Raw genomic sequence first — 26,501 nt, forward strand, 5'->3', positions numbered from 1 at the left:
GGAAAGAGGGCTTCAGCTAGGGAGGAGGGAAGGGATCGTCAGTCCCTCAAACAGGCGGTAGTCAGTACTAGCAGATGAGCTGATGACACCACTGAAGTCTTGCAGATATCTAAGAACCAATCCTCCATGGAGTTTCTGGATTTTTTTATATATGGAATATGTACACAAAAGCTACCAAATTCCAGTGTCACTGTGGTTGAGTGTCCAGAAAGAGGAGTCTAACTATGGAATTTTTTCGTTCTTGCTCAGAAACTCAGAGCACTTGAGGAATGTGTCATTCCAAACCTGTTGAGTGCCATCCACTTGAATATGTCCCTCAGCAGTTCAGGCTGAAGCAAGATATTTCCTGTTAGGCACTTCAAAGGGACCGAAACAGTGCTTCATTCCTACCAAAAGCTGACCACCTTTCCCAAAAGCCCTTGGGTAATTAATAGACTCTGGAGTGTTAGCTTTCTTGGAACCAAGCCCATGGAGTAATTGATGAGGGGTTCCCCCAGAAGCCCTAATGTAGCCCGATACCATAAGAGGTTGGAAATACATCTTGCAAATAACTAAGCACTTAACAGATATTAATAGAATGAAGCAGCAGGGAAAAGTCTAAGTTGGCATCAAAAGTTGGCTCTGCGACTTACTAGCTGTGTGACCTTGGGCAAGTTACTTAATCTCTTTAATCCTTTGCTTCCTCCCCTGAAAATCTTGCAAGATTGCTCTAAGTATAAGGAGATCATGTGTAAGTTCATGGCACACAGTGGGTAATCGATAAACATTTGTTATTGAGTATTGTTGAATAACAAGCATGAGGAAAACACCTTAAATTGCCAATGAAATCAGTCATCATGAAGTCTTTGCTTTATTGGCATGGCCCTTGAACTGAAAAGTTGGAGGACAACTAAAAGTTGGAGGAGACCCCATCTGTGATACCTTGAATCTATCATAATCCCTCTCCTAGGGGATGGGAGGATAGCACCAATTAGCCAGGATTGAGTTGGATTCTATAGGCCTGGAGCGATAGAGAAAATTTCCTTCATAGCATCCATGGGTGTTCAAGAGGCAGAGATTTGGGATCTGAACACCAGAGATGCTAAGTCCAAATGCACAGGCCAGGCTAGAGACAGGATCAAGGTTGGGGCCACAGACCCCAGCTGACATGGTAGGAGGAGGAACAGGGTAGGAGTGAGTAAGGGGAGTTGCTGGGCAGGTGTCATGTGCTCCATGGGATACCTAGGGCTTACCAGCTGGGGCCATGGAGCACAGTGTAGGTGGGTAGGGGGATGGCCAAGGGCAATCCGACACGATTCGTGACGACCCTTCCTTCATTCATGCTGACTCTCCCCTCACCCACCAAGCATCTCTTCTCCTACTTTAGATGAACACGGAGATATTCTGTAGGAGGCAAAATAGAAGCCAGCAAAGCTCAAATCATACAATTCTGAAAATGAAAGGGCCTCCCCTCTTGAATACCTGTAGTATGCGAAGTAGTCACAAGCATAGACTGTATCACCATTTACGTAAGATTTTCTTTTCTTTTTTTTTTTTTTTTGTTAATCTAGAAATGAAACCATTCTAACTCATTCTTTCCAGGAGCCCTGTGAGGTAGCCTAGTGTTACAGCCCAGGTGTTTGACTTTCCCAAAGCATAAAGGTACAACAGCAGGGTTAAAATCCTCACCATTGGAGGCTTCATTCTGTGCCCTGAATTGGGTTTTTCTCCTCCTCGTCTAATACTCGGCACCCAAGAGAGACCTGCCCTAAGTACCCAGGGGTCCAAACTGTCTTGCACCTGTTTCCCTCAACATATCAAACTATTTTTTCAAACAACTGGGATTCAGAAAAACCCCAAGTGAAGTTGATTATGGCATTTCTATTTTTATTCTTACTCCCATAGATATTTAAAAAGGAAATGCAAACCTTATGCTTTGTGTTCAAGTACCTTTGACTCTTCAAGTCAGTTCTGACAGAGCAGCTTACTTAATTACTGGAATGTTTATATACTAGCCCACAAAAATGTTTTATCCCCCACCCTCCCCACCCATCCTTGGAAGAGATGCAGGGAGTAAAATGAATGAAATATGGGTTCATGTTTTTTTCACCAAGCGATCATCATTATGCAACTGCATAAGTTCAGGGGTTTTTCTTGGCTGTCTTCTTTGTTTACAGTCAGCCCTTGATTATTTGCAGAAACAAGGGAACAGCAACATGGATCATTTAGAGCTGTGAATGTTACTAATACTTGGTGTGCAAGTCTCACTACCTCAAAGATTCACAGCATGTTAATAATATGATGAAATCACATTGACTCTTTTTTTTAAGATTTACTTATTTATTTTTGAGGGAGAGAGAGCACATGGGGAAGGGCAGAGGGGGAGAGAGAGTCTCCAGCAGAGTCCACACTGGGCACAGAGCCCTACAAGGGGCTCCCTTTCACGACCCTGAGATCATGACCTGAGCAAAAATCAAGAGTCGGAAGCTTACCAACTGAGCCACCCAGGTGCCCCGAAATCACATTGACTCTTAGCATTTCCTTCATTTTCCTCCTGGCTCCCCAGCCCACTGGAATGGGTAGCACAGCTTCTCAGACTGGTACACAGGAGCAGCCTATGAGATCTCAAGGCTCCTTATAAAGTTGCTGGTTTGCCAGAACAGTTCCTTATTGTAGCTTAACAGACCTTTTCTTCTAGCCCCTGCCAGGCTCAAACAAGAAAGGTATGATTCATGTCAACAAAGAGTGGAATCAGTTTGTGATAACATCAGAAGAAACTTGAAAACAAGCTATATCTTCAAGTTTTAGAACAGATAATCCAAAAATTATCAGTATTTATTGGTTGATTGATTTTTAGAAATATTTCCATCAAAGAGCTCAAGATGTAATATATCATCAAGTTCAGAAGGGTTAAGGTCAGAATGATAAGCTTCCGGAAGAAAGTCAAAGTAAGGTTAAGAACTGGCTAGCTCCTCAAATGGGTGTTGACAGTGTGGATGCTTTCCAGAGGGAAGAGGTCAGGAAAGTGCTATAATTTAATGTCTTATAAGGAAAGACTGAATCTGGGATTGTTTCACCCAAAGAAGAGAAGACTTAGGGAGAAGTGATTATTGACCTCAAATATTTAAAAAGTATTTCTCATAATGGAGGAACTGGGTTATTTTGCCTGATAAATCAATGGGGAAAATGACTGGAAAGACCAATTTAAGCACCATATATAGGACATCAGTTCTACCAATTAGAGCCATCCTCAAGTGCAGGGGGCTACCGATGAGAGCATTTTCGGATTTTAATGTCCAGGCAGCTGCTGGACAAACATCTGGGGATCCAGGGAGGCCAGGTGCCCAAGGGTACAAGTGCTTTCATCAGACAACCTGGATTCAAATGCTGGAGTTGTCATAATCACTTATATGCGACCTTCATCAGTTACTCTTCTAAGCCTTAGTCTGCTCACCTGCAAAATTGGGATATAATATTTTATTTGTTTCCTATGGTTGCTGTAGCAAATTACCACAAACTAAGTGGCTTAAAACAACACTGATTTATCATATTGCAGTTTTGGAGGTCAGAAATCTGAAATAGATCTCACTGGGCTAAAATCAAGGTATCCTCAGGGCGGCATTCCTTTCTGGAGGCTCTAGGGGAAATTCCATTTCTTTACCTTTTCTAACATCTAGAGGTTGTCTACATTCCGTGGCTGAGGCCCCCTTCTATCTTTAAAGTCAGCAGTGGCCAGTCAAGTCTTTCTCTACATGGCATCCTTTTGACAGTCTCCTTCTGCCTCCCTCTTCCACTTAAAATAATCCTTATGATTATATTGGACCCACTCAGATAATTCAGGATCACCTCCCTATCTCAAGGTCAGCTGACTGCCAATTTCAATTCCACCTGCAACTTTAATTGCCTTTTGCCATATGAATTAACATATTCACAGCTTCCAAGAATTAGAACATGGACATGTTCAAGACAGTATTCTGTCTACTACAAATACCTTACCTAAATACCACAGAATCATTCTGAAGCTCCAGTGAAGCAATGCATTTAAAGTGCTTATTACAAAGGCTTGGCACATTGATACTAGATTATTATTATCATTGTGATTATTATTATTTACATTATTACAAAAATAGATCCTACATCAAATAATAGTCATCTTGGATGACTCAAGCCCTTACTGAGATTTGGTGATTCTCTGAAAGGGACAGATAAATATCTGTTGGTCATAGGACATGAGTCATCAATACAGCAATATATGACGTGCTTTTTTCTCTTTATTTATCTTGATAAAATTTTTTCAATGCATTTATCATTATTTAAAAATATATCATAAAGTATGATTACATAATACATTGCAGTATCATTGTAAATACTTTGTAGTGGTGCCTGGGTAGCTCAGTCGGTTAAGTGTCTGCCTTCCGCTCAGGTCATGATCCCAGGGGATAGAGCCCCATATCGGGCTCCCTGCTCAGCAGGGAGCCTGCTTCTCCCTCTCCCTCTGCCTGTCACTCCCCCCTGCTTGTGCACTCTCTCTCTGTCAAATAAATAAATAAATAAAATCTTTTTTAAAAACATTAAAAATATTCTAAAAATAAATAAATATTTTGTAAAGTTCAGAAACATTAAAGAAGAAACAAATCACTCATGGTGCCATCACTCAAAAACACAATATTACCTTTTTGGTGCATTTCAGCAGGTTACTTGATGCACGTATTTTTAAATATTTGTGATAACATGTTTTTATAAAGTTATATGTACCATTTCTCAAAACAACTTTTCTTTATATGAGTATTAAGGCTTATTGTGGAAAAAATCTTATTGTCCCCCAGGAAATAAACACTGTTAGCATTATAATATATTTTTTCCATACTTGCACTGTACAATTTTATTTACTTGAGATCACACTGTACAATGGATCAACAACCTGGGTTCAAATGCTGGAGTTGTCATAATCACTCCTGGCCTGGAGACCTATTAAAGGCTAAAATGAGTTACTGAGAGAGTTGTGGAATATCTTTCAAAGGTTTCAAACACATCATCTTTTTTTATTTTTTTATTTTTTTTCTAAGATTTTATTTATTTATTTGAGACAGAGAGAATGAGAGAGAGCACATGAGAGGGGGGAGGGTCAGAGGGAGAAGCAGACTCCCCGCCGAGCAGGGAGCCCGATGCGGGACTCGATCCTGCGTCTCCAGGATCATGACCTGAGCCGAAGGCAGTCGCCCAACCAACTGAGCCACCCAGGCACCCCTACATCATCTTTTTTTAAATACTGGTTTAAAACACTATTAACACAGTAGGGGCATCTGGATGGTTAAGTGTCCAACTCTTGATTTCCACTCAGGTTGTGATTTCAGGGTCCTGGGATCGAGCCCTCTATTGGGCTCCATGCTCAACGGGGTGTCTGCTTGAGGATTCTTTCCCTCTCCCTCTGACCTTTATCCCTTGCACTCACTCTCTTCCCTCCCCCTCAAATAAATAACCCTTTTTTAAAAATACTGTTAACACAGTAACATTTACGGGTTTTGGAGGGAAGTGGATATAAAGGAGCTGATTAGAATGAGCTTATCTGCAGCGGGAATTTTATTAGTCTTCTCTAATTAAAAAAAAAAATCCCAATGATTTTGTTCAGTCAGTATGAGAGTTTTAAAGATATCATTACTCAAGTCCCTTTGCAAGTGAAATAACTATTTGATATGTTATGCAACTCTACTTCTGTGGAAGGGAAATTTGAAAATTTGGCTCTCTTAGCACAGTCGGTATGTGGTTTTGCTGTATTGGAATAAGACCAGTTTGTGTTTTATGTGACGATGAGAGGTAACAAAAGTTGCCATCTGAACTATGCAGTGGTGTAGTGGCTTAAGCACACAGACCATCTGGGTATTTATTGAAGTCCTTAAGTGGTGGTTTTCCCAACATAATCAGCATTGCTCCAACCTACACTGACAATGAGAGCCATCATTTTTTAATGTTTTCAAGAATTTCATGTACATTATTTTTAACTGGCACAACGCTCCAAGTATAAGGTAAATATTGTTGATCCATTTTACAGATGAGGAAATTGAGGCTCAGAGAGATGATGCAGCTTGCTCAAGAACATACAACTAGGTAACAGGGGAACTGCTATTAAAACCTAGGTCTGTCTGATTCTGCAGCCTCCACTGATCCTGTTGCACTTCCCTGCATCTCTGGATGCCCAGTTTGGTGCCCCATGACCAAGGAAACACCCAAGAAAGAGACTAGAGAAGAACCACAGAGATAATTAACAGCCCCATGAGAAAAACTTAAATAAACCAAAATCTTTTTTTTGTTTGGGTTTTTTTGGGGGTTTTTTGGGGGTTTTTTTTGAGAGGAAAAGCAGAGAATGTGTTGGGACTAGGCCTCAAGTGTGTGAAGGATTCACAACAGGAAATACTGACCACACCTACTCTTCATCTCAGCTCAGGAAAGAATGAGAGGGGGAAAATGTGTTTCTAAAGTGAGGAATTGCTGTTTTGGATGGGAGGAAGATTCTCCTGGCCTGGAGACCTATTAAAGGCTAAAATGTTACTGAGAGAGTTGTGGAATATCTTTCAAAGGTTTCTAAAAAAAGGAGCCAGACTCATTCATCTGGATGACAAACACATCATCTCTGAGCCCAGGGGTGAGCTTATGGTACCCACGGAATGAGAACCCACTGCCTCCCACCCAACAACCAACTGGGGTCCCCCCTAGGAGACCTTTACCTCCTTTCTTCCTCAGCTCCCAGCTGGTCCCCACAATGTCCCCTCCTCAGGATTTCCTCAGCAGGCCCCTGGCTGTCTTGATGCTCTTTGTTCTCAGACCCTCAGTTTGGCAGCCACCCATGTTTTTGTCCTGTTTCTGTCACACAAGGACTTGCTGCCACACTCCTTGTCCCATTTTATAGAATTTAAAGTCACTTGCTTTGCCTTTGGGACCCTTTATAAGCATCTCCTCATGAATGCCAGTCTAACCTTGTCGTTTGCTTGTTCTGTTGCTCTGCCCTTCCCCACTCCACCCTTAACTTCTCAGTCTAATACGGCATCTCCTTCTGGGGCCTGGTCATCACCCATTGTTTCAAAATGCCGTCCAAAATATTCGAAACATTCCCTCCCTGACCAACCCCAGCCCTGGCCTCCACTTTCTCTTATAATCCACCTGCAAGGTTTTTGACCCATTTTTTCTCACTTTGATTTATCCTCTTTGTCTTCTCTAAGTCATTGTTTTGATGCTAAACCGTTCTCTCTCCACCTCATTCCTAAGCTTGCTCACTCAGAGAAGTGAACCCTTCTTGGGATCCACTGACCTAAACGCAGAAGGATGGTGCTGAGCATGTTCCCTCATTTGGCCAAAATGTGCCGAGCATCTATTCTGTGTCAGTATAGTTCTAGGACCGAGGAAATATGGATTATCGCCCCTACTTCCAGGAGCCCATGGGTCTAGTTGGGAAGATGTTTTGGATGGGAGGAAGCTATCACCAACTATATTAGTTTCCTAAGGCTGCCATGACATATTACCACAAACTGGGTGGATTCCAACAACAGAAATTTATTTCTCCACAATTCTGGAGGCTAAAAGTCTGAAATCAAGGTGTCAGCAAGATTGGTTCCTTCCCAGGCTCTGAGGGAGAATCTGTTCCATGCCTTGCTTCTTGCTTCTGGTGGTTGCCAGCAATTCTTGGCGTCCCTTGGCTTGTAGCTGCAAAACTCCAATCTCTGCCTTCATCTTCACATGCATTCTCCCTCTGCGTCTCTGTGTCTGTCTGTCCAAATTTCTCTCTTCTTATAAGGACAGCGAGTTATTGGATTTGGCCCACCCTAACCCAGTATGACATCATCTTAACTTGATTACATCAGCAGAGACCCTGATTTCAAATACAGTCACATTCACAAGTACTGGGGTTAGGCCTTCAACAGAGCTTCTTGGAGAACACAGTTTAACCAACCAGACCCACCCTCCCTCAAGCCCTCACAAAAGAAGGAAATACAACATAATATGGTGGGCTTTGTTTGAACAAGGAGCCATGAATAATGAGTGTGTTGTGGGAGCACCTAACTGAGAAAGTGGGATTCAACTTCAGAAAATGTTACATTTGAGCTTGAGAAAGAAATGGGAATGCCCTGAGGAAAGAAGGAGCCAGGTGCATGTTAGGAGGAGAGAAGCAGGCTGGGCAAAGGGCAGACGTGCCATGCGAGAGGACGCTGGATGTGAAGAGAGAGGCGAGCAGTTCTGAGGAGGGGTGGGAAGGCAGGTGGGAGGCAGCCGTGGCATGATCTCCATGCTGTGCACGGGAGACATGTTATCCTATAGGTGAGTGAGTGGATGGGGAGGTGGGCAGTCAGCAGATAACTTTCTGAATAGGTCAGTGAAGGAATGAATTATCTTGCCAAGTGTTTCCAGATCCCAAATTTCAGGGCTCCTAGGAACACGGGGACCTTTATACTGAAATGTATGGGTGTACAGGGTGTTAGGTCAGAGAGAGAAGAGACGAGGTAAGCCTCAGGGAGACAGAAAGAAGAGGGCTGTCAGGAGAGAGGCAAATGTGAACAAGCTCTGCTAACCTGGGGGAGTTCGTGCAAATCAGGGCCAAGAAAACTGTGGAAACCAACCACAGGGCTTTTTTCCCAAGCCCTGAACTGTGAAGCGTGCTGTTTGGTTGTGGTAGTAGAAATTTACATTGAACAAAATTCCACACGTCATTCTCTCTTCCTCACTACCACGATTTCAGATTCTCTCAAGCAGAAGTTGATTTAGGTGGCCTCTAAACTTAGCTTAACATGGTTTTTCTTTGCTTGGTTTTTTATCTCCACAGAGAAAAGAATATCAGAGTTTATTATCCCTCTGTTATACTTTACTAATTAGAACTTTGAAGAATTATCGTCCTTTTGCATTAGGGATGTTTCTGTCATACACCAGAGTCCATCTTTATATTTAGAGCTGATGTGATTAGCATATTCAGCCTGATGTATTTTCCTTAAACTGTTCATACTTGCACATGTTTAAGAGAGATTGAAAAACAGTAGATACTCTCAAGAAAGATTCAGATGATTAATTTTAATTCTTCGTTTAAAACCACATTTGCTAAAGACCGTTTTAATGCCTTTGTTATTTGGCCAAAGGAAATTTTGTAAAGCAGCCTTTTGCTGTACTTACCAGGAAACTGAGTACCTCTCTGGTGAAATAAGTAGATTCTCTCTCCAGAAACCCTGGGCAAATGGCTTTACAGCTCCATATGTTAGGCTGTGTTCCCCTCACATGAAATGTAGATGCGAATCCCTGGGTTTCACAGCATCCAAGAATGAGAGCTGAGTTTCAGCTTCCACCCTGCCTCTTACTTACTCTGCCCTGGGGAAAGTTACTCACTCCTCTGAGTCTTCATTTTCTGGTGTGTAAGATGGAAAGTACAGCTATCTCACTGGATGCTTCTGAGAATGACAGTAGATAAATGAGTGGATTCAAAATGTTTCAGACATTGGTGTGATACTGTTGATTCTTAGGGGAATTTGTAAGAAGAACGTGTAGCAATATATAAGCAAGTACACTGTCGCCTCTCTCATTTACAGTTAATTCTTTTTTTTATAATATTTTTAAAGATTTTATTTATTTATTTGAGAGAGAGAGTGAGAGAGAGAAAGAGCACAAGAGGGGTGAGCGGGAGAGGGAGAAGCAGACTCCCTGCCGAGCAGGGAGCCCGATGCGGGACTCGATCCCGGGACTCCAGGATCATGACCTGAGCCGAAGGCAGTCGCTTAACCAACTGAGCCACCCAGGCGCCCTACAGTTAATTCTTAACTGTAATAATAACTTGCAGACTCCAAGCTTTGGACCGGCCCTTCAGTTTCAGCCCCTTTCCCAGTGTAAGCATCCTTCTGTAAACACCCCTCTGACAGGGGTCATCAAATCTCTACTTTGAAGATTATAGATCTCTACTTTGAAGATTGAATGAGTGTTTAACTTCTTTTTTCTTTTGGCTTTACCACTTCACCTTTTACTAAGAAAGCAGTTTCCCTATCTTCTAATGCTCTCCGATGAAAGAGAGGCTCTCCTCATTCCAGGAATGTACTTATACCCTCCAGCTGCTAAAGTGTCAGGAACTTACATAAATGCTGCATAGTCATGTTTATTGGACCTACACTTAGATTGAAATTCCTCATTGCCTAATAACAAGATGTTTTCTATTCTGTTGAATGAAGAGTCCCTTTAATCTCAGAAGTGGGCCTTTTTGGAGAGCAGTCCAAAGTGCCAATCAAGCCAAGTACCCTACCCTGCCTTTGAACTCAGTGGGTTGAAAGTGTGTCTGCAACCTCTTCTGGAGTTTTGGATTACCACAGGGCAAGAGGTGGTAGGAACATCATGGGTGAATTAAAACCCCAAACTGTTAGTATTAGTGAAACTTACTTGAGCTATCAATACATTCCTGTTAATTAGCATTCTAATTCATCAGGTTCTCCCTTTCCTCTTCTGTATCACCTCGTCCCCAAACTTGGGCAGGGAGAGGAATAGAGGCTGCTCATAATCACGGTTTCTGCAGACATGTGCAGGGATGAGGCAAAGATAATAAACAGGATGCCTCTGACTTGAGCTGATGACCTGGCTCATGATTTGTACTTTTAATTTTGCTCTCCACCAAGCTAGTGATAACTATACTAAAGAAAAATGAAACCGCCAACAACAAGCTAATGGGTTAGAAAAGAAGAGATTTGAGGACTGGATAATAATCTGTCCTTTAATAATCAAGACTTGATAGCATAATGTTAGCATTCATAATAACCATCATTTGTGCAAAGTGGAAAATTCAGGGAAAAGGTAAACATGAGCTTAAGCTACTTCTTCAGTAAAGGACAAGTTCATTACTTGGTATTCCATGCTCATCAAACAGTTGATAAGCCTACCCTGTTATGCCTGACCTGTAAACACACAGCAACTGAAAATATTTTTTCTCTGAAGAGGTGGACATGGGTGATACTGTTTTTCTGTGCACATATCAGTGCAATGCCAATGGCTTCAGTTCTTACTCTGCTGCAACTGGTCAACCCTTGACATTAGACACATATTAGGACTCATGGCCAAAGGTACCAGCAGCTCAAATGGGAAGAATCAGATGGGGAAGGAGGTGGGGGAGACACTTTTGACGCAGCTCCTAGGAAAATTCCTCAGAGGAAACTACGAAGGTCTCTGGGAGGGGTCACAAATGCAAATGGCAGCAGAGGCTAGGTAGCTACTGTAAGTGAGGGAGGTGAGAGGACGTGGGGCTCTAGGGAGTGGTGGGGACTCTAGCAAACTGGAGAGCATGTGCTCTGTGTCATGGGAACAGCCAGCACTCAGCTCCAGCCAATTGCTGCCCGGTTGGAAAGCAACCCAGTATCAACAAATGTGATTTCTCAAGAGAAGCTGGGCTCCAGGTGTTTTATGTAAAATCCTCCAATTTAAAAAATCATGGTGCAAGTCAAATAAACACATTTCCAGGCCTTATAAGGTCCGTGGACCTCCAAGTTGTCACATTACTGCTCAAGAAATATAACCTTAGGCATGTGATGGGGGCCAATTATTTCTTTTTCTTGCTTGACCTTGGTCACAAATTATTGGTGCTGCACATGTAAATTGGTTTCCTACCAGAGGAGCAAATGAATGGGCTTCAGGAAGCTTAAGAGATCAGTGTATTTGCATTGATGAAGGGTTTCTAGGTGGCCTAAAAGAAATGACCCAGAAAGAAAATGAACTCAGAAGGTCAAGGGAACATAAAGCAAGGTCAGAGTCTGACTAATAAATAGATATAACATGGAAATAAAGAGGAAATGCCCCATCCCTGTTTGGGGAGAAAGAACAAAAGTCTGAGGCTGTATCCAAGGAGAACAGACTTGGGCCTTCTGGAGAAGGGAAAGCAGGACAGCCAGCAGACTCCTCATAGGTTTAATGAGAGCCGACAAAAGTAGCTTCTTAGGCTCTGTGCCTCAAGCATGCATCAAAGCAGCATTGGTGAAAGTGCATTCTGTGGAATGTTAAAAGGAAACTCCCAGGAGGGCAATCATCAAATCCACTTGGGAAATTCCCAGTTAAATATATTTCTTTTCTGTAGGATATTACAGAGCCTTTAGTATAGATTCTAACCTATTTATTGACACATGCAAAAGCAAGATACTGAGTTTCTGAAATTTGACCATAGAATTCCCTTACCACAGAGCATCTTATGAAACCAATATTTTGCTGAATTGATTTTGATGAAAACCCCTGCACTAGAGACAAAAGGGGGTACACATACTCCTATAACCCCCTCCTGCCTGTGGGTGTGGGGGCAAGTAGCACATCCAGAAGAATCCTGGTCAGTATCTCTAGTGACTCTGGTGTCTTGCATAGGAAATGAAGGGACGTGGGGCAGAGGTGATGCTCAAACCTCTTCCTCAGCCATGAGTCATGATTTTAGAAGAAACAGGCACATATGGGGAACACAGAGCTGCTCCATGGCTGATCTGAGACCATGGATCAAGCTCTTCTGGACCATCGATCTCAGTGCTGGACTGACAGGCTCCTGGCAAGGAATCAGGAGCTCGTCACATAAACCAAAAGGAATATTTTTGGCCGGAGCCTTGAAGACCAAACAGGAGAGCTTTAAAATGAGATTGAAAGGGGATAAAGTAGAATGTTCAAATGAAACTCTACAATCACAGCCCATGGAGGGGCAGCAGGTGTGAGCTAGAAATAAGAAGCCTGGCAGAGGAGGTGCCAAGCGGTTCTCCCGAGGAACCGGCAGGCAGGAGCAGTGGGGTCACACCCACAGCGGGGACATGTTGGCCAGCTGCGTGGCGAGGGGGCAAAGGGAGCGGGTTGGGTTTCTCAGGGGAGCGAGCGTGACCTCCAAGAGACAGCAGAGATTTGGTGGGGTTGGACGCACAACCAGAATGCCATGCTCATGAAGGGGATAAGTTCACATGACCCCCGTCCCTGCACTGCATACACAAGTATCAGGAGGCACAAACATCAGAGTGGAGGCAAAGCCGAGAGCATATGGATGAGATTTTCTAAAGGGCAAAATAGAAAGGATTCTGCTGGCAGCGTCTACTACAGCCTTCTCAGGCAGAGTGAGGCTCTGGCTGGTGCTTTCCTGGTTCAGATTTTTAAAACTGGCACAGGAAGAAGATGCAATAGGGATGGGAAGGGGGTATTTATCCAGGCATCTGCCCCGTCTAATGAATCGTTAGCTTGCCTTGCTAACAATTTCATGACTTAAAAGGTAGAGGAAGCAAGGGAGCAACTAGTTAGTCTGTATTTAACTCTGACCAGGAGGTATCCGGCTGGTTGGTGGTGTGGAAGGCACAGGAAACTTAAGAAGAAGTAACCAGATCATCGTCTAGTTTTATGGTAGCAGAAGGAAAAAACAGGATGCATACCTATGTTGTGACCTGACTCAACTTCCTACCTCTGCTGCTTCCCACTTCCCTCTGGAACCTCCTGTCCCATTCTGAGAAGAACTCCAGCCCAGACTTCAAGGTGGCCACCAGGGATTTGAGGACACGAGAGCCGCCATGTCCCTTTCCCAGGAAAGCAAAGGTTCCCCAATCCAAATTCAGCAAGAAAGGTGCACCACTTGTATTTCAAATTGGAATTCAGAATCCATGAGGCCACAAAGCCAGTTTTATACCTGGCAATGGAGTTCTGTTGTGCTATTATTCCAGGGTACCTCATACAGCCCATTTTGAACATTCCCAACAACCCTGCAAGGTAGGTAATATCATCCCAATGCAAGATAAAGATACTAAGGCACAGAGACTAAATGACTTGCCCAAGGCTACATGGCAAGTAAGGGACTGACCTGTGGCTTGAACCCGGGCCTTTCTGGCTTCCAACCAGAGCTGCTTCAGCTCCACCTAGCTGTCTCCAAAACTAGATAGCTAATGGGTTACTTGCCTTTTGTAGGTTAGCCTGGGAACCCAACCTCAACATAACATTGTTTCTATGGGGAAATGTGCTCAGAGTGACAAACAACTGGCTTAACCAAGGAACTTTTGTAACCTGACCTGTCATAAATCTGGCACAGCCTCACGTTCAGAAAAGCTGGTTGTGGGAGAGAGAGAGAAGAGAGCAGGCTCATTCATCACCTCAGAAACTCTGATACGATTCCAGTCCAGCTTTGCATTTTGAAGGAACTACAGCCTCAGATGCATGGATAGAATAACCACCGAGTGTAGATGTGAGGACCACGGGAGGGGGAACCCTTTGGTTTGTGAAACAGCTAGTGGCCCACCAGCACACAATAAACACTGGGTAAGTGGGGACTGAGATGATTCTCGACAGCTGGAGGGGGAGCTGGACGGAAGGGTGTGCAGAGGGAAGGCAAAGCTCTGCTGTCTCTCTGTCAGGGGCCCACCTGGTGGTCAGAGTAAGGAGCAGGTGTGGACCTGCTTCTGGGGTTGTCTCTACTCGCCCGGATGGTTTTTAGTTTCTAGCTTTGGTTGCTCAGGACCTAGGAAGTGGCCTTCCTGGACACGAGCTCAGTTCCAGCAAAGTGCCCTGTCTTTTCTCGGCATTTGGGACTTACGTTTTAATCAGCTATCCCCACCTGCCTTCGAAGACCAGTCTCCCGGGCTGATGGATGTGTGAATGCTGGTAAAGCATAGTTCAGAGTCAAAAAAGTACACAACAAGGGTGCCCTGCTGGCTCAGTTGGTAGAGAATGCATTGACCTCAGGGTCGTGAGTTCAAGTACTACATTGGGTATCCTACTTAAAAAAAAAAAAAAAAAGGTACACAACAGCTAAGCACTCATTACAGAACCTTAGAGACACACATCACCACCTGCCTTTGCCCCCTTTCCTCCAGGCGCAGGATTTTTGTCCCGGTACTTGGCTTTGCTCTCTGGAACTGGGAGAGCAGGCTTACTCAGAGCCCTCTAGCATCGGCCAAATTGGCCTGAGGGGGATTCTCGTTCCACGAATAAATCGTCAAAGGAAGAAAAGATTGCTAAAAGCAGCCAAACTCTGAGATTTTTAAATTTTTATTTTATTTTTGGGTGGGGGAAGGGAGCGATTTTCCCCTGGCCAGGGCAGATACTGACTGGAAAAACACTCCAGACCCTCAGGCCCTCAGGAGAGGAAAACCCTAGCTGCCTCATCAGCTGTCGCTCTGGAGGGTCACCCCCAAAGTGGCAGGACCATGTGGTGGCATGCACATCCCTGCGGCAGATGTCAAGTCGGGCTGTGGGGCTTCAAGAGACACCATCACCTCAGAGAGGCCATGTCTGTGAGTGTGCTCAGTAGCAGAGGATCAGAGAAGACTCCCTGTGTTGGCCTGTGTGTGTGCCTTCACGCGCGCACACACACACACACACACACACGTGTCCTCGGATGCTACAGTGGGGGAGGATCAGCTTGCAGACTTTGGCAGGCTACATGCTGGAGTCCTGCCCTTAGAAGGAGATTTTGTCAGGTGCCAGACAGAAATGGGGAGACCTTACCAAAGGAGAGTATGTCCGAGTCCACAGAAACAAACTGTGTTGCATGAAAGAGAAGGGTCATTGCTCAGAGGGGGTAGATTCTCTGGACCGCAGACTCCATCAAAGTGGTGGAGAAGCTGCCCAGTGGGTTTGGCCCTTTGTTACTTTGGGAGAAGAGTGGAGACCAGAGGCCAGTAAGGAGGCCCAGACCACAGACTCTGTGGAGAACAGTGCCACGGGGCCCTGAGCCACCAGAGCCGGCCAGCCTAGAGCTGCACTCTCTCGGCCATGCCCGTGGCTGGGTAGATACAAGCAAAGCCAGCCCATAAGCACCCCTGAGAATGGCTGGAGGCTTTGTATTCACTAGCTCCACTGAAGTGGTTGACTTTTCCACTTCTCTCAGATGCACCCCAGCCATAGCAACAGGAGCCAGGGCAGGTGGAAAGGTAAGGGACATGGACTAGAAGTTGGGAGCTGGGCCTTGGATTCCGGCCAGTGCGTCACCAAGGACTGGTCTCAGCTTCCTAATCTGTACCGTGAGAAGGCGGCTCTGGCTTAGGAGAGAACCACCTTCCAGAGCTGGTATGGACTAGCAGTTCTGCATGCACCCTCTTATCATCAAATAGTGCACTATTTTTCTTCATTCCTCATTGCTCACCACCATGGGCGCCATATTGAATAAGATTTCGGTCAGCCATTAAGCTTTTCCAAGTAATAATTTGTTTTCCCATTTTTATTATTCAACAACATCCATTTACTATGCAATCGGTGCCTGTGGTTACCAAGAGGTGACCAATGTAATTGGTTTAATTCCATTCCATGGCAAAAAATTCGAACCTGTTAGTTAGCCTATGCAGTCTTTATTACGAGTAAATGCACAAATACTGTCTCACATTAAGAAATATTGACAGCAACTCATGGATTCCTTTCATACTTTGGAAGATTCCTTGGAACCTGTGATCTTCTGGCTGGGAATCCTCAGACCCCAAAGGCCCCTTAAGTGCAAACGATCTGTCATCTGTGATTTTACAGGTAATTTTTCACACATGAAAACGAGCTAAGAAGTTATTAAGGTGATTATAACATAGGTTATTAAGAGGATTCCATATTTATATTGGAAAACACATGCTAGGCATGTTCTTCGTCCTCTCTTGCCCTTTTTGTTTCCTTTAGTTCCTTCTTGAGCTCTTCCCTATTTTTTGTTCCCCATGTTTCTACCCACCCCCTCCTGGTCTCTGGTCTCCAGGCCTCCAGTCTATTCACCACCCTAGATTTTTCTGAGTGCCATGAACGCCAGTCTGTCCCCACTATGGAAAACAGCCAGCAAATACCTTGCCCCTCGAAGCCGAAATACACTGAGCCAAGAAAAATCTGTTGGCAGGAACAGTGGGCACAAGAGTCACACTCGGAGAACAAAAACAGCTATTTATAAAGCCTCCTTCCTGATTGCTGGGGGGCTCACTTTCCCTTATAGCAGAAAGGCCACTGCCCCCTCTTGGAAAAGATTCTTCCATGCACAGCTCCGTGCCTGAGGGTCATGGACTGCCCATTCCAGGGAGCAGTGAGAACGGGACAGCATGCAGGGTGGATTAGATGTGGTGACAGGCTCTCTGATGGGCCAGGGCAGCTGGGTGCACGGGTGACACAGATGGTCTCTACAGCACCTGTGAGGGAACAGTCACAGGCCCCATATAGGACTTATATCCTGGCCTTAGAACGAAGTCCACCTGCCTCGGCTCTTTTTTTTTTTTTTTTTTTAAAAAAACCTTTGATCTAAACTTCAGTTAATGCAATTACTGAACTCCCAAAGGCACTTGGGATTCAAATAGTGTAAAATGTTAACAGATAAAGTATTCTCACTATTACTACTAACCTTCATCAACCAATTACAATTCAGCTCAGGTTGCATTTGCTCTTTCTGTGTTATCACATCTGTTGGATTTTGCTAGATTATTATTTACCTTAGTAACCTGACACTAGTCTACTGTCTTTAGTAGGAGTAGCAATAACACCACCAATAACTCAACAAACCTCTAAGAGTAGTAACTGAAATTCTTTGCTTTGTTTTTTAATTGAGTTGAACCTTATGAAAATTTATAATTAATGTGCTGAAGTAGCCTGTTGGCCAGCTAGAGTTTTCCCCAGATGTGTAGATTTTGGCCTTTTAAAAAATTTTATTCGGGGGCGCCTGGGTGGCTCAGTCAGTTGAGTGTCCGACTCTTGGTTTCGGCTCAGGTCATGATCTCAGGGTCGTGAGATCCAGGGTTGTCCGGCTCCATGCTGGCCATGGAGCTGCTTGAGATTCTCTCTCCCTCTCCATCTGTCCCTGCTCTCTCTCCCCCTCTCTAAAAAAAACAACCAAAAAAATGAATTTGTTGCCAACTCTAATAATCCGATTTTACATAAAACCATATTTCTGGCTTCTCTTTAAAAGATGGCAGTTCTGGCAGTACTGGGGCCCACACCCCAACATGGCGGCAATGTGGAACACATGGGCTCTCCCACCCTGTCCTTTATCTCGCATTGTTCAGGGAGCTTGGAGAAACCTTAGAAATCAGCCGCTCCGAGCCCTTCATTGTGATGAGGAAACGGAGGCCAGGACACCCTGAGTAAGTCATGGTGTCACATGCCGATGTGTATGAGAACTAGGCCTACAAGGCCGATCCCCTGCCGGCTGGCCCAGCACGCCCTCCACCACATCAGTCCGCCCCCTCCACACAACACAGAACCCCATCTTGTGGGGAACATCTGCTTGACAAGGCTGACAAAGAAGGCCTGACTGACTGAGTCATGACCCACTCAGGGAACCTGATTATCAAAGTCCAGACCACAAAGAGGAATACCATCACTTCAAGGGCTCCTATTTCTAGAAATAGCTGTAGTGTCCTCTTTGTAGCCTTCTAAGCCCAAAGAAATGTTTTCATGACTTCAAAAGTCTATTGCCCTTAAAACTTCCTAGAATATCAGAAAAGGGCCATCAGAAGCTCCATTGCCTTTGTGGGTAAAAATGCCCAGCAGTTAGCTTGGTTTTACTTGTGGACATCCTTGAAAACGGGCTATTCATAGGCTGTCGGGATGATGACTGAATCCAGCCCTAAATTGCTGACAAATACAAAAGAACATTTTTAATTAGTCTCATTTTGCCCTCATCTGTCAAATGAGAGATTCAACTCACTAGTGTGCAATCGATGTTATTTTCTTATAAAGCCGGGGGAAATTAAGAAAACCCAGAAATAGAATCAACCCACGGCGTCACTGCTGCTGATTGTCTCTCCTCCATGTGACTAAAAGTCCCTTGAGGAGCCCCAACGAGGGCCTTCGGCCTCAAGGATGGGCTCACCTGGATAGTAGTTTCGAGGCTGACAGTGCACCTGGGAGTTGTGTGGACATGGAAACCTGCCCCAGGACACCTGGTTAAGGATTAATCATCTCCAGCTAAAAGGTGATTATGAGAAGGAAAGATCTGGTGAGCCAAAAAAAAACTCAGGAAGAGAGATGCGGAAAAAGCATTCCAGAAGTCACTAAAACATTGTTAGCTTTATTTTCTTCAAATACATTGGCTGTCTAAGATAAACCCCCCCACCCTATTCTGCCCCTCCGCCTGCAGCCGTAGGGGAATGAGTCTCTCAGTGATAGCATCTCCTAGTAACTAGAAAGAACAGTTAGTGAGTACTTCCCATGCATTAAACACTGCTTGGTGCTCTGTATTTGCCACAGGACCTTCACAATTTTGTTGGATAGAAAACAGTATTCCCGGGCACCTGGGTGGCTCAGTGGCTCGAATGCCTGACTCTTGATTTCAGCTCAGGTCATGATCTCAGGGTTGTAGTGCTCTGCACTTAGCACAGAGTCTGCTTGCCCCCCTGCCCCCCCCAAATAAAATAAATAAAATCTTTGTAAAGAAGAAAATAATATTCCCATTTTGTAGAAGAAATGAAGCTTTGAAGAACTCCTGTCACTCACCTAGGTGGCAAGTGGCAGAACACTAGCCTCTCGGATCCCAAATGCAGGTGAAACACAAAAAGCAGCGCCATAGGCAGCAGCAGTAACCGTCTAGCAAGGGCTAACCGTCAAGCGTCTGGGGAGGGAGCCATCTTCAAAAGAGACGAAGGAACGCTGGCGTTCAGGCTCTGGTTGGCAGGGTGGGGTAGGGGCTGCATCTCCCACTGCCAGTCGTAGAGTATCACAGGCCTATAGGCTTTTACCAAAGGCTTTGGAAAGGTGCTGGTGCTGGTCGAGGAATGGGTAAAAAGGGAAGGTGAGGCAGGGGAGAACGCACGTCAATCTGTGAATTTTTTATTGGTAGCAACAGGACCTATTCATAGACTTCTTCTGAGACTGGAAAGAGATAATATATGTAAAATGTTTAGCAGAGTACAAAATCAAGAGGCCAGAGCCTAGTTCCAGATCAACAAAAAAACCCGTAGCACTCCATGCTATACAGATCTGCTCTGACAGTGTAGACAGACCCTGAGAATCCCAGTTGCTGCTCCCCTGGTGTCTTGGTGTGCAGTGATGGGCATTTGGTTTCCCTCCTGAGCTTACAGAGGCTGAGAAAGGGGGCAACCAGGAACCTGCAGGGAGCCCTGCCTCAGATACGCCTACCAGTGAAATGCTCGGCAATAACACCACAACATGTATAAAGAAAGGTTCTGTCTTCTCTTCTCTTACCTCACTTGGCTTGAAGTCAGCCTCCACCTCAGGGCCCACCAATAATGGCCGACCTCAGGCAGGCAGGGTGCTGGGAGCCATCTTAACCTGATCAACCTTTATCCCAGTAGGGGTCCCTTCCTTTCTCTAGCTCGACCCCCATGGCCCCAGCCTTCGTACTTGCAACCATTTTGGTGGCTGGGACAGAGACCACCAAAATAATCCCCCTTTACATTATCTCAAATAAAGGCCAGTGGCTATTTTTCTGATGAAACACATAAGTGACCTTCTTCATTATGAGGAGAGTACTTTTGATTACTGGCAGGGCATCAGCAACATTCAATCAACAAACCATACGTAGAGGGAATGAGGGCCTTCCGGAGGTCGGGACCTGTTGTAGATGATTTCACGTGTCTCTTAAACTGGTTTGCCTTCCAGCTTTCCCTGTTGCACTCTGTGTTGGGGATGGCCCCAGGGCCCTGCCCCTACCCCTACCCAATTTCTGGGTGAGCTGAGAGAAGGCAAAGTGTAGGGTGTCTTGGAGCATCTTTACCAGGGTCGTTCTGGTCTCCCTGACTCTCTGAGACTGTACAGGTTCAAAATCAGGAGGTTCCTGTGGAAAACCCAATCCCAACTCCTCTGGAACTCCCCTGGCCCCTGGGAGGGCCCTGACGCTCTGCATCAGACAACATCTCCTAGGATGTAATGTAACCACTGACACCCCAGGTCCCCAAGTGCATCTGTTTAACAACCTGGGGAAGGAGAACCACAGCAGTCTAGGAAGCACAATAGGAACACACAGCACCACACCACAAAAGCCCGCTAAAGTCGGTGGCCGGGCAGCAAAGCACGGCCAGGGTTGAGCGCCACTCTGCACTAATTCGCCTTGCAACCTTAGACAACTTACTTATCCTCCCCAAGTCTTAGTTCCCTTATACGTAGCAACTCATAGGGTTCTTCTGAGACTTGAAAGAGACAGCATATGTAAAATGTTCAGCAGCCATGGGCTATAGGCCACGGAAATAGAATGTATTCACTTCTAACTAGAACGTGCCTGAGTTAGAAAAAGAAGTAAAAGCTCTTAAATTTTGGACACATAGTCTCCTGTGGGTCAAAGGTCGAATGTTAGTGTCTGGGTGAAGCTATTAAAAGTATGGAAGCTCTGTGAAGCCAGAGACTTTTTTTTTTTTTTTAAAGATTTTATTTATTTATTTGAGAGAGAGAATGAGAGAGAGAGCACAAGAGAGGGGAACAGGAGAGGGAGAAGCAGACTCCCCGCCGAGCAGGGAGCCCGATGCGGGACTCGATCCCAGGACTCCAGGATCATGACCTGAGCCGAAGGCAGTCGCTTAACCAACTGAGCCACCCAGGCGCCCAGGCCAGAGACTCTTATTCGTCACTATCTCCAAGCCTTACACAGTGCCTGGCCCACAGGACGGCTCAATAGATGTTCTATGGGTGGATGCATGGACAGAGAGGCCAGAACACCAAAGTGCTGCCCTTCAGTTGTAAAGAGGACCACCACTGGAGCATTGATTTCCTGTGTCCCTCTCTCAGTGGCTAGCATCTGCCATTTCCCATGCTAAGACAAAAACTTGGGTGTTACTGCGACGACTCTTTCTCATTCCCTCCTCACGACCAACGAGCTTTGTCAACTCCGCCTCCTAAATTTTTGCTTGTGAGTGCATTCTCTTCTCCATAACTCTACTGTCACTACCTTCGTTCAGGCCCTTCCCAGTTTGTTCTGGATTTCTACACCACCTCCAAACCACTCTCTAGGCCTCCAGTCTGTACCCACCCCTTCCAAGCCACTCTCCACACTTAGGACAGAGTGATTTTTAAAAAGCACAGATTTGATCAGATCATTACTGCCCCCCCTACCCCCCCACTCCACGCTAGCAGCGTCATGTAAGGATGGTCCATGACACACTATAGACTTAAAAATAAAGCCCAGACACCTAAGCATAACATCCCCAGCCTTTACAAACCTGCACCTACCTGCCTCTCCAGCCTTACCTGGCCAGTCAGCAGCCCACTCACCTTAGGTCAGGTCACCTGCAGCAAGTTTATGCTCTCTCTTGCCCTGCGCCATTGTCTAGGCTTCTTCCTCTGCCTGGAATGTTCCACTTTCTCTGTTCCCTTCCACATTCTTTGGAACTCAACCTTGGCATTGCCTCCCTAGGTTGCTTTCTCCGATTGCCCCTGGCCTCACTAAGAATTGGATGTGCCCTTCTCCTAGGTAACCCCAGTGCTTAAAGCTTAGCTCACAACTCCATGATCTTTTCCCTTGTCTGTCCTTCCTAGGTGCCTGGCTCATGTAGCGCTGTGTTTTGTTCTTCAGTATACCTAGCAGACCCCCACCTAGACCCCCATTCAGTTCCAGCACAATGAGTTTCTTGGACTCTGATAAATGCTTTGTCTCACACCAAACATGCACTTTCTCAGAAGCATATTCCTAATCAACATCATGTCTTTGGACAATCGTGTGACCAGTCAAGATAATTAACCAAGGTTTAGGGTGTGGTCTGTGATCTGGAAAAACCTATTAGAATAAACATGTGGAGAACATATGTTTCTAACCACAAGTCAAGACACATGATCCAACAAATAGGATCACATCTTTTCCTGTCCTAGAAAAATGTGCACGTATAATGTCTATAGCCACCCAAATTGATCTGTCATTTTTGCCCTACTGTGTTATCCAAATATGTCAACTCAAGACATTGAAATAATAGCCAATATGTAAGTAGCTAACATTCTTGGTGAGCTTGCTGTGCAGCCAGCATTATGTGAAGTGCTTTGCAGTTGCCTCATTTTATCTTCTCACGCTTTGAAGCAGATCTTTTTATCAACTCCATTTTATAGATGAGGAAACTAAGGCTTAATGCTTGCCAGAGATTACACAGGCAGCAACAGACCTCTTACCAGCCATGGACGAGGAGTCTGTTTGATCCTCTCAGTCATTCTGCTACACTGACCTGACCATGACCTCTTAACCTTATTAAATCATCAGAAGAGCCACTTCTGGGCAAAAATAGCTGGTGGCTTCTGGAAATTTTTATTAAAACTCTAAATCTCCTGGCAATAACTTTCAAAAGTCATGATTCAGACCAGAAGTGATATTTGAAAATGGAATCACAACACAGGTCTCTTGGCTACAGAGATGCTTTTGCTGCCAGAGAGGAATGCTCAACCTTGACATTTATGACAGTCTGTGTTTTTCCTGTCCCTGGGTCTTTTGCCATCATGGTCTATGGAGAGGCGTTGACCCTCATTTTATCCTTCCTGAGGAATCCTCTCTGTCAGATTTAATCAGTCCGTTCTGGTCCTTGGTCGTCACTTCATTGGTAGCTAGAGGAATGCTTCTTAAAGTCATGACAACTGACCACCTGCATAATGATCCCCAGGGCACTCATGCCTCTTCCTGGGCCCCATCCCATAATTATCACAGGGACTCTCTACAGATCGCAGCCCAGGAAGCAGTATGTTAATCACATTCTCCAGGCAATTCTTATGAATACTAATGTTTCAGAACCACACATCTGTCTCCGCATCCTCACAGCACCAGGTGTGATCCCTGGACCAGCATCAGCAGCTGGTTAGAAAACCAGAATTCTTGTGCAAGACTATTGAATCTCAGATCTGTACCTCTGAAACAAATAATGCAATATATGTTAAGGAAAAAAAAAGAAGAAGAAGAAGGTAGCGGGAGGGGAAGAATGAAGCGGGGGAAATCGGAGGGGTAGACGAACCATGAGAGACGATGGACTCTGAAAAACAAACAGGGTTCTAGAGGGGAGGGGGGTGGGAGGATGGGTTAGCCTGGTGGTGGGTATTGAGGAGGGCACATTCTGCACGGAGCACTGGGTGTTATGCACAAACAATGAATCATGGAACACTTCATCTAAAACTAATGATGTAATGTATGGGGATTAACATAAGAATTAAAAAAAAAAAAAAAGAAAGAAAACACAGAATTCTCAGGCCCCAGTCCTGAACGCCTGAATCAGAACCCACATCTTAATGAAGTCCCCAGGTGATCTGTATTCACATTACTGTGCCTACAGAGAACCAGTGATCTAGAACAGTGTTCCGTATTATTTTTCACTTCATGGCAGGCGTAGAAAACAAAAACACTTGTTTGGCATACAGATAAGAATGCCCACTGTGACAGTGGGACTCAGCTGGCCCTAGACCCCAGCCTGGCCGCACCGAAGACCGAGGGGATTGACAGTCCAGGTGTGCCTGATTGCAACACACTAGTTGAGAAGTACCAGGCTACTTAAAAGTATACCCGGTTCGGCTAACTTTCTTCATTAGGCCGAACTCCCTAAATCTTGCCTATTCTTATTTCCCTCGTTACTTATTCTTTCTTTTCATACATACATAGAGTCAGAAAGACTACTTCCCAGTCAACTGGGTCTTAGAAATCGTCATGCAATGGAAGAACACAGTCTCATCATCTTTATGTTCTCTTTGAGAAATGCAGAGATAAAAGTTGTCTTTTATTCTGAAGACTCATCTACTATGGCCCAAGGAATACTAGGGAGAAATAAGAGCCTTCTTCCCTCCAAAGAATGCTCCATTCCTCTTAGGCCACAAATCTGAGGATGGAGGATCAGCGGTGCACAAGGTGGCTTTCTGTCCTGAAGAACGTGCCAAGAAAAATGTGATTTTGTTTACTCCTTCCTTAGCAAAATCTGCCAGCTTATCAACTGGACAGGTGCCCCTTCTCTTAGCCAGCCCCTCAATAATGGGATGACAGGTAGGATGGAAGGAATGGAAGACCAGCAGACACACTTCTTGGTGAGACCATCTGATATAAATGACCAAGTGTCAGGGCACACCATCTGACTTTGCCGAGCCCCCAGCTACATGGGAATCCCTTTCTTTTCCCCCCACTAAAGAAAATGTTGAAAATTTTTAAAACTCAAAATGGTGAGCTCTTACTTCGAAGCAAATGACAAGGTCTTCCCCTAAATGAAGTATTTCTGTGACCTAAGCAAATGCAATTGAGGAGGAGGTGGACGGGGGGAGCTCTTGCTACCAAACAACTCACTTTTTTCCTTCTCTTTCCACGTTGTCTGCAAATCTGTGTCTAATTCTCTCCACTCTGCTTCCGTCAGGCAGAGCATAGACAGAGCAGCACATGTTTTGCCTGGTTTTGTGTGGGACTCTATCTTCTCTGCCCCAAGACTGTATATACCTCAAGTCTCCAAAGTCTGTCTGATCTTCCCTTTGTGCCCCAACGATACCCAAGAGAGGGCTCTACCACTAGTCCCTCTGCATTAGCAGTAGAAAGGACCACGATCCGAGCATGATGTCACTTGCCACCTCTGGCTGATTTTCAGAGAACTCTTCCCTTGGTCCAGGTAAGGAGGCAAGCACACCTTTCTCCTGCTCTGACCAGGAAGTTCACAGCCATTGGCGGTTCCGCCGAGTAGCCATGATGTCTAAGAAATGAAAGCGTTTTTCTCTAAGGTCGTAGCCAGAACAGCCAGTGAAAAGTGTCTACCCCCGATCGTCTGATTAACAAGCGCTGAAAACATAGGAGTGGGGAATGCTGAGGGCTTGGGCCTCCGAGCCCCAACAGCATAGCTATTTGACACGACCGTTTCAAAGACAGAATATTGAGCCAGCTTTCTGCTTCACGGGGCAGGATGAAGAACAAGCTGTGGTACTTTGAATTTGGCACCTCAGAGACCTTTGCAGCCACGTGCAAGAAGCTCCACGACCACATAGAGTTGGAGGTAAGGCTTCCCAGGCCTGGGTTCTGGTCCCGGACTGTCTCTCACACATACCCTCAGGACGTGTCCCTGGGGTCCTTAAGAAGTGATCCAGAGTGGAGTCCATTTGTTCTGCTTCCATCCTGTTCCCAGAGACCTGTGCAACCTCTCTCTGACCTGCCTTCCTTGGCCTGTCCAGGGAGGCCTTGGGGCTCTGGGGCCTAGAGGTCCATTCCTGTCCTCAGCCCTGTCCCCACCGTGGCCTTGCAGTTCCCCCTTTTCAGAGAGGCCCAGACGTATTGGCGGCCAGCACAGGGAGACGGGCTGCTTGCAGGGGGAGAGGGGGGCCGGAAATAGCCCGAGGCCGGTATAGGTGTGGGAGCCAGCAGTCGCAGGGCAGCTATCTCCCAACGCACTCGGCCTCTGCTGTCACAACTGCTTCAAGGAGCCGACTCGGTGGTGCCCAGGGTCGGCTTTGTGGGTGCGCAGTTGCTCAGACGGGCCTCCGGTTAATGTTCTTCGTGTCACTGTCCTGAAATTCTTGGTAACTTTTTAACAGAGGGCCCTGCCTTTCCTCGTGAACTGGGCCCCTCAAATTCCGTAGCTGCCCCTATTGGCACTCTCGTGTTTCCCTACCTCTCCGGGCACCTGCAGCAGCCTGCCTCACACGGGCTTGCCTGAGGCTTCCCTCCCGCTCAGCCCACCCCTGCTGGGCTCCCTTCA

The 26,501-nt window shown here is 45.5% G+C and overlaps 1 protein-coding gene across 4 annotated transcripts in view; it reads left to right on the forward strand.

The window, feature by feature from the left end:
* Window positions 1-26,501, forward strand: part of DGKG (diacylglycerol kinase gamma) — a 208,968-nt gene that overhangs the window by 114,696 nt on the left and 67,771 nt on the right. For all 4 annotated transcript variants that reach the window (XR_010409214.1, XR_010409213.1, XR_010409215.1 and 1 more), the window contains one exon: window positions 25,712-25,802. Coding sequence is in view for 1 of the 4 variants with exons in the window: in XM_045903201.3 (XP_045759157.1) it covers window positions 25,712-25,802 (91 nt within the window). In the remaining 3 variants the exon portion in view is untranslated. The remainder of the gene's footprint in view (window positions 1-25,711; window positions 25,803-26,501) is intronic.

This window comes from Mirounga angustirostris, unplaced genomic scaffold, assembly GCF_029215605.1.
Source record: "Mirounga angustirostris isolate CCGP_5_RB_7025 unplaced genomic scaffold, mMirAng1.0.hap1 SCAF_1, whole genome shotgun sequence".
Taxonomy (NCBI): Eukaryota; Metazoa; Chordata; class Mammalia; order Carnivora; family Phocidae; genus Mirounga; species Mirounga angustirostris.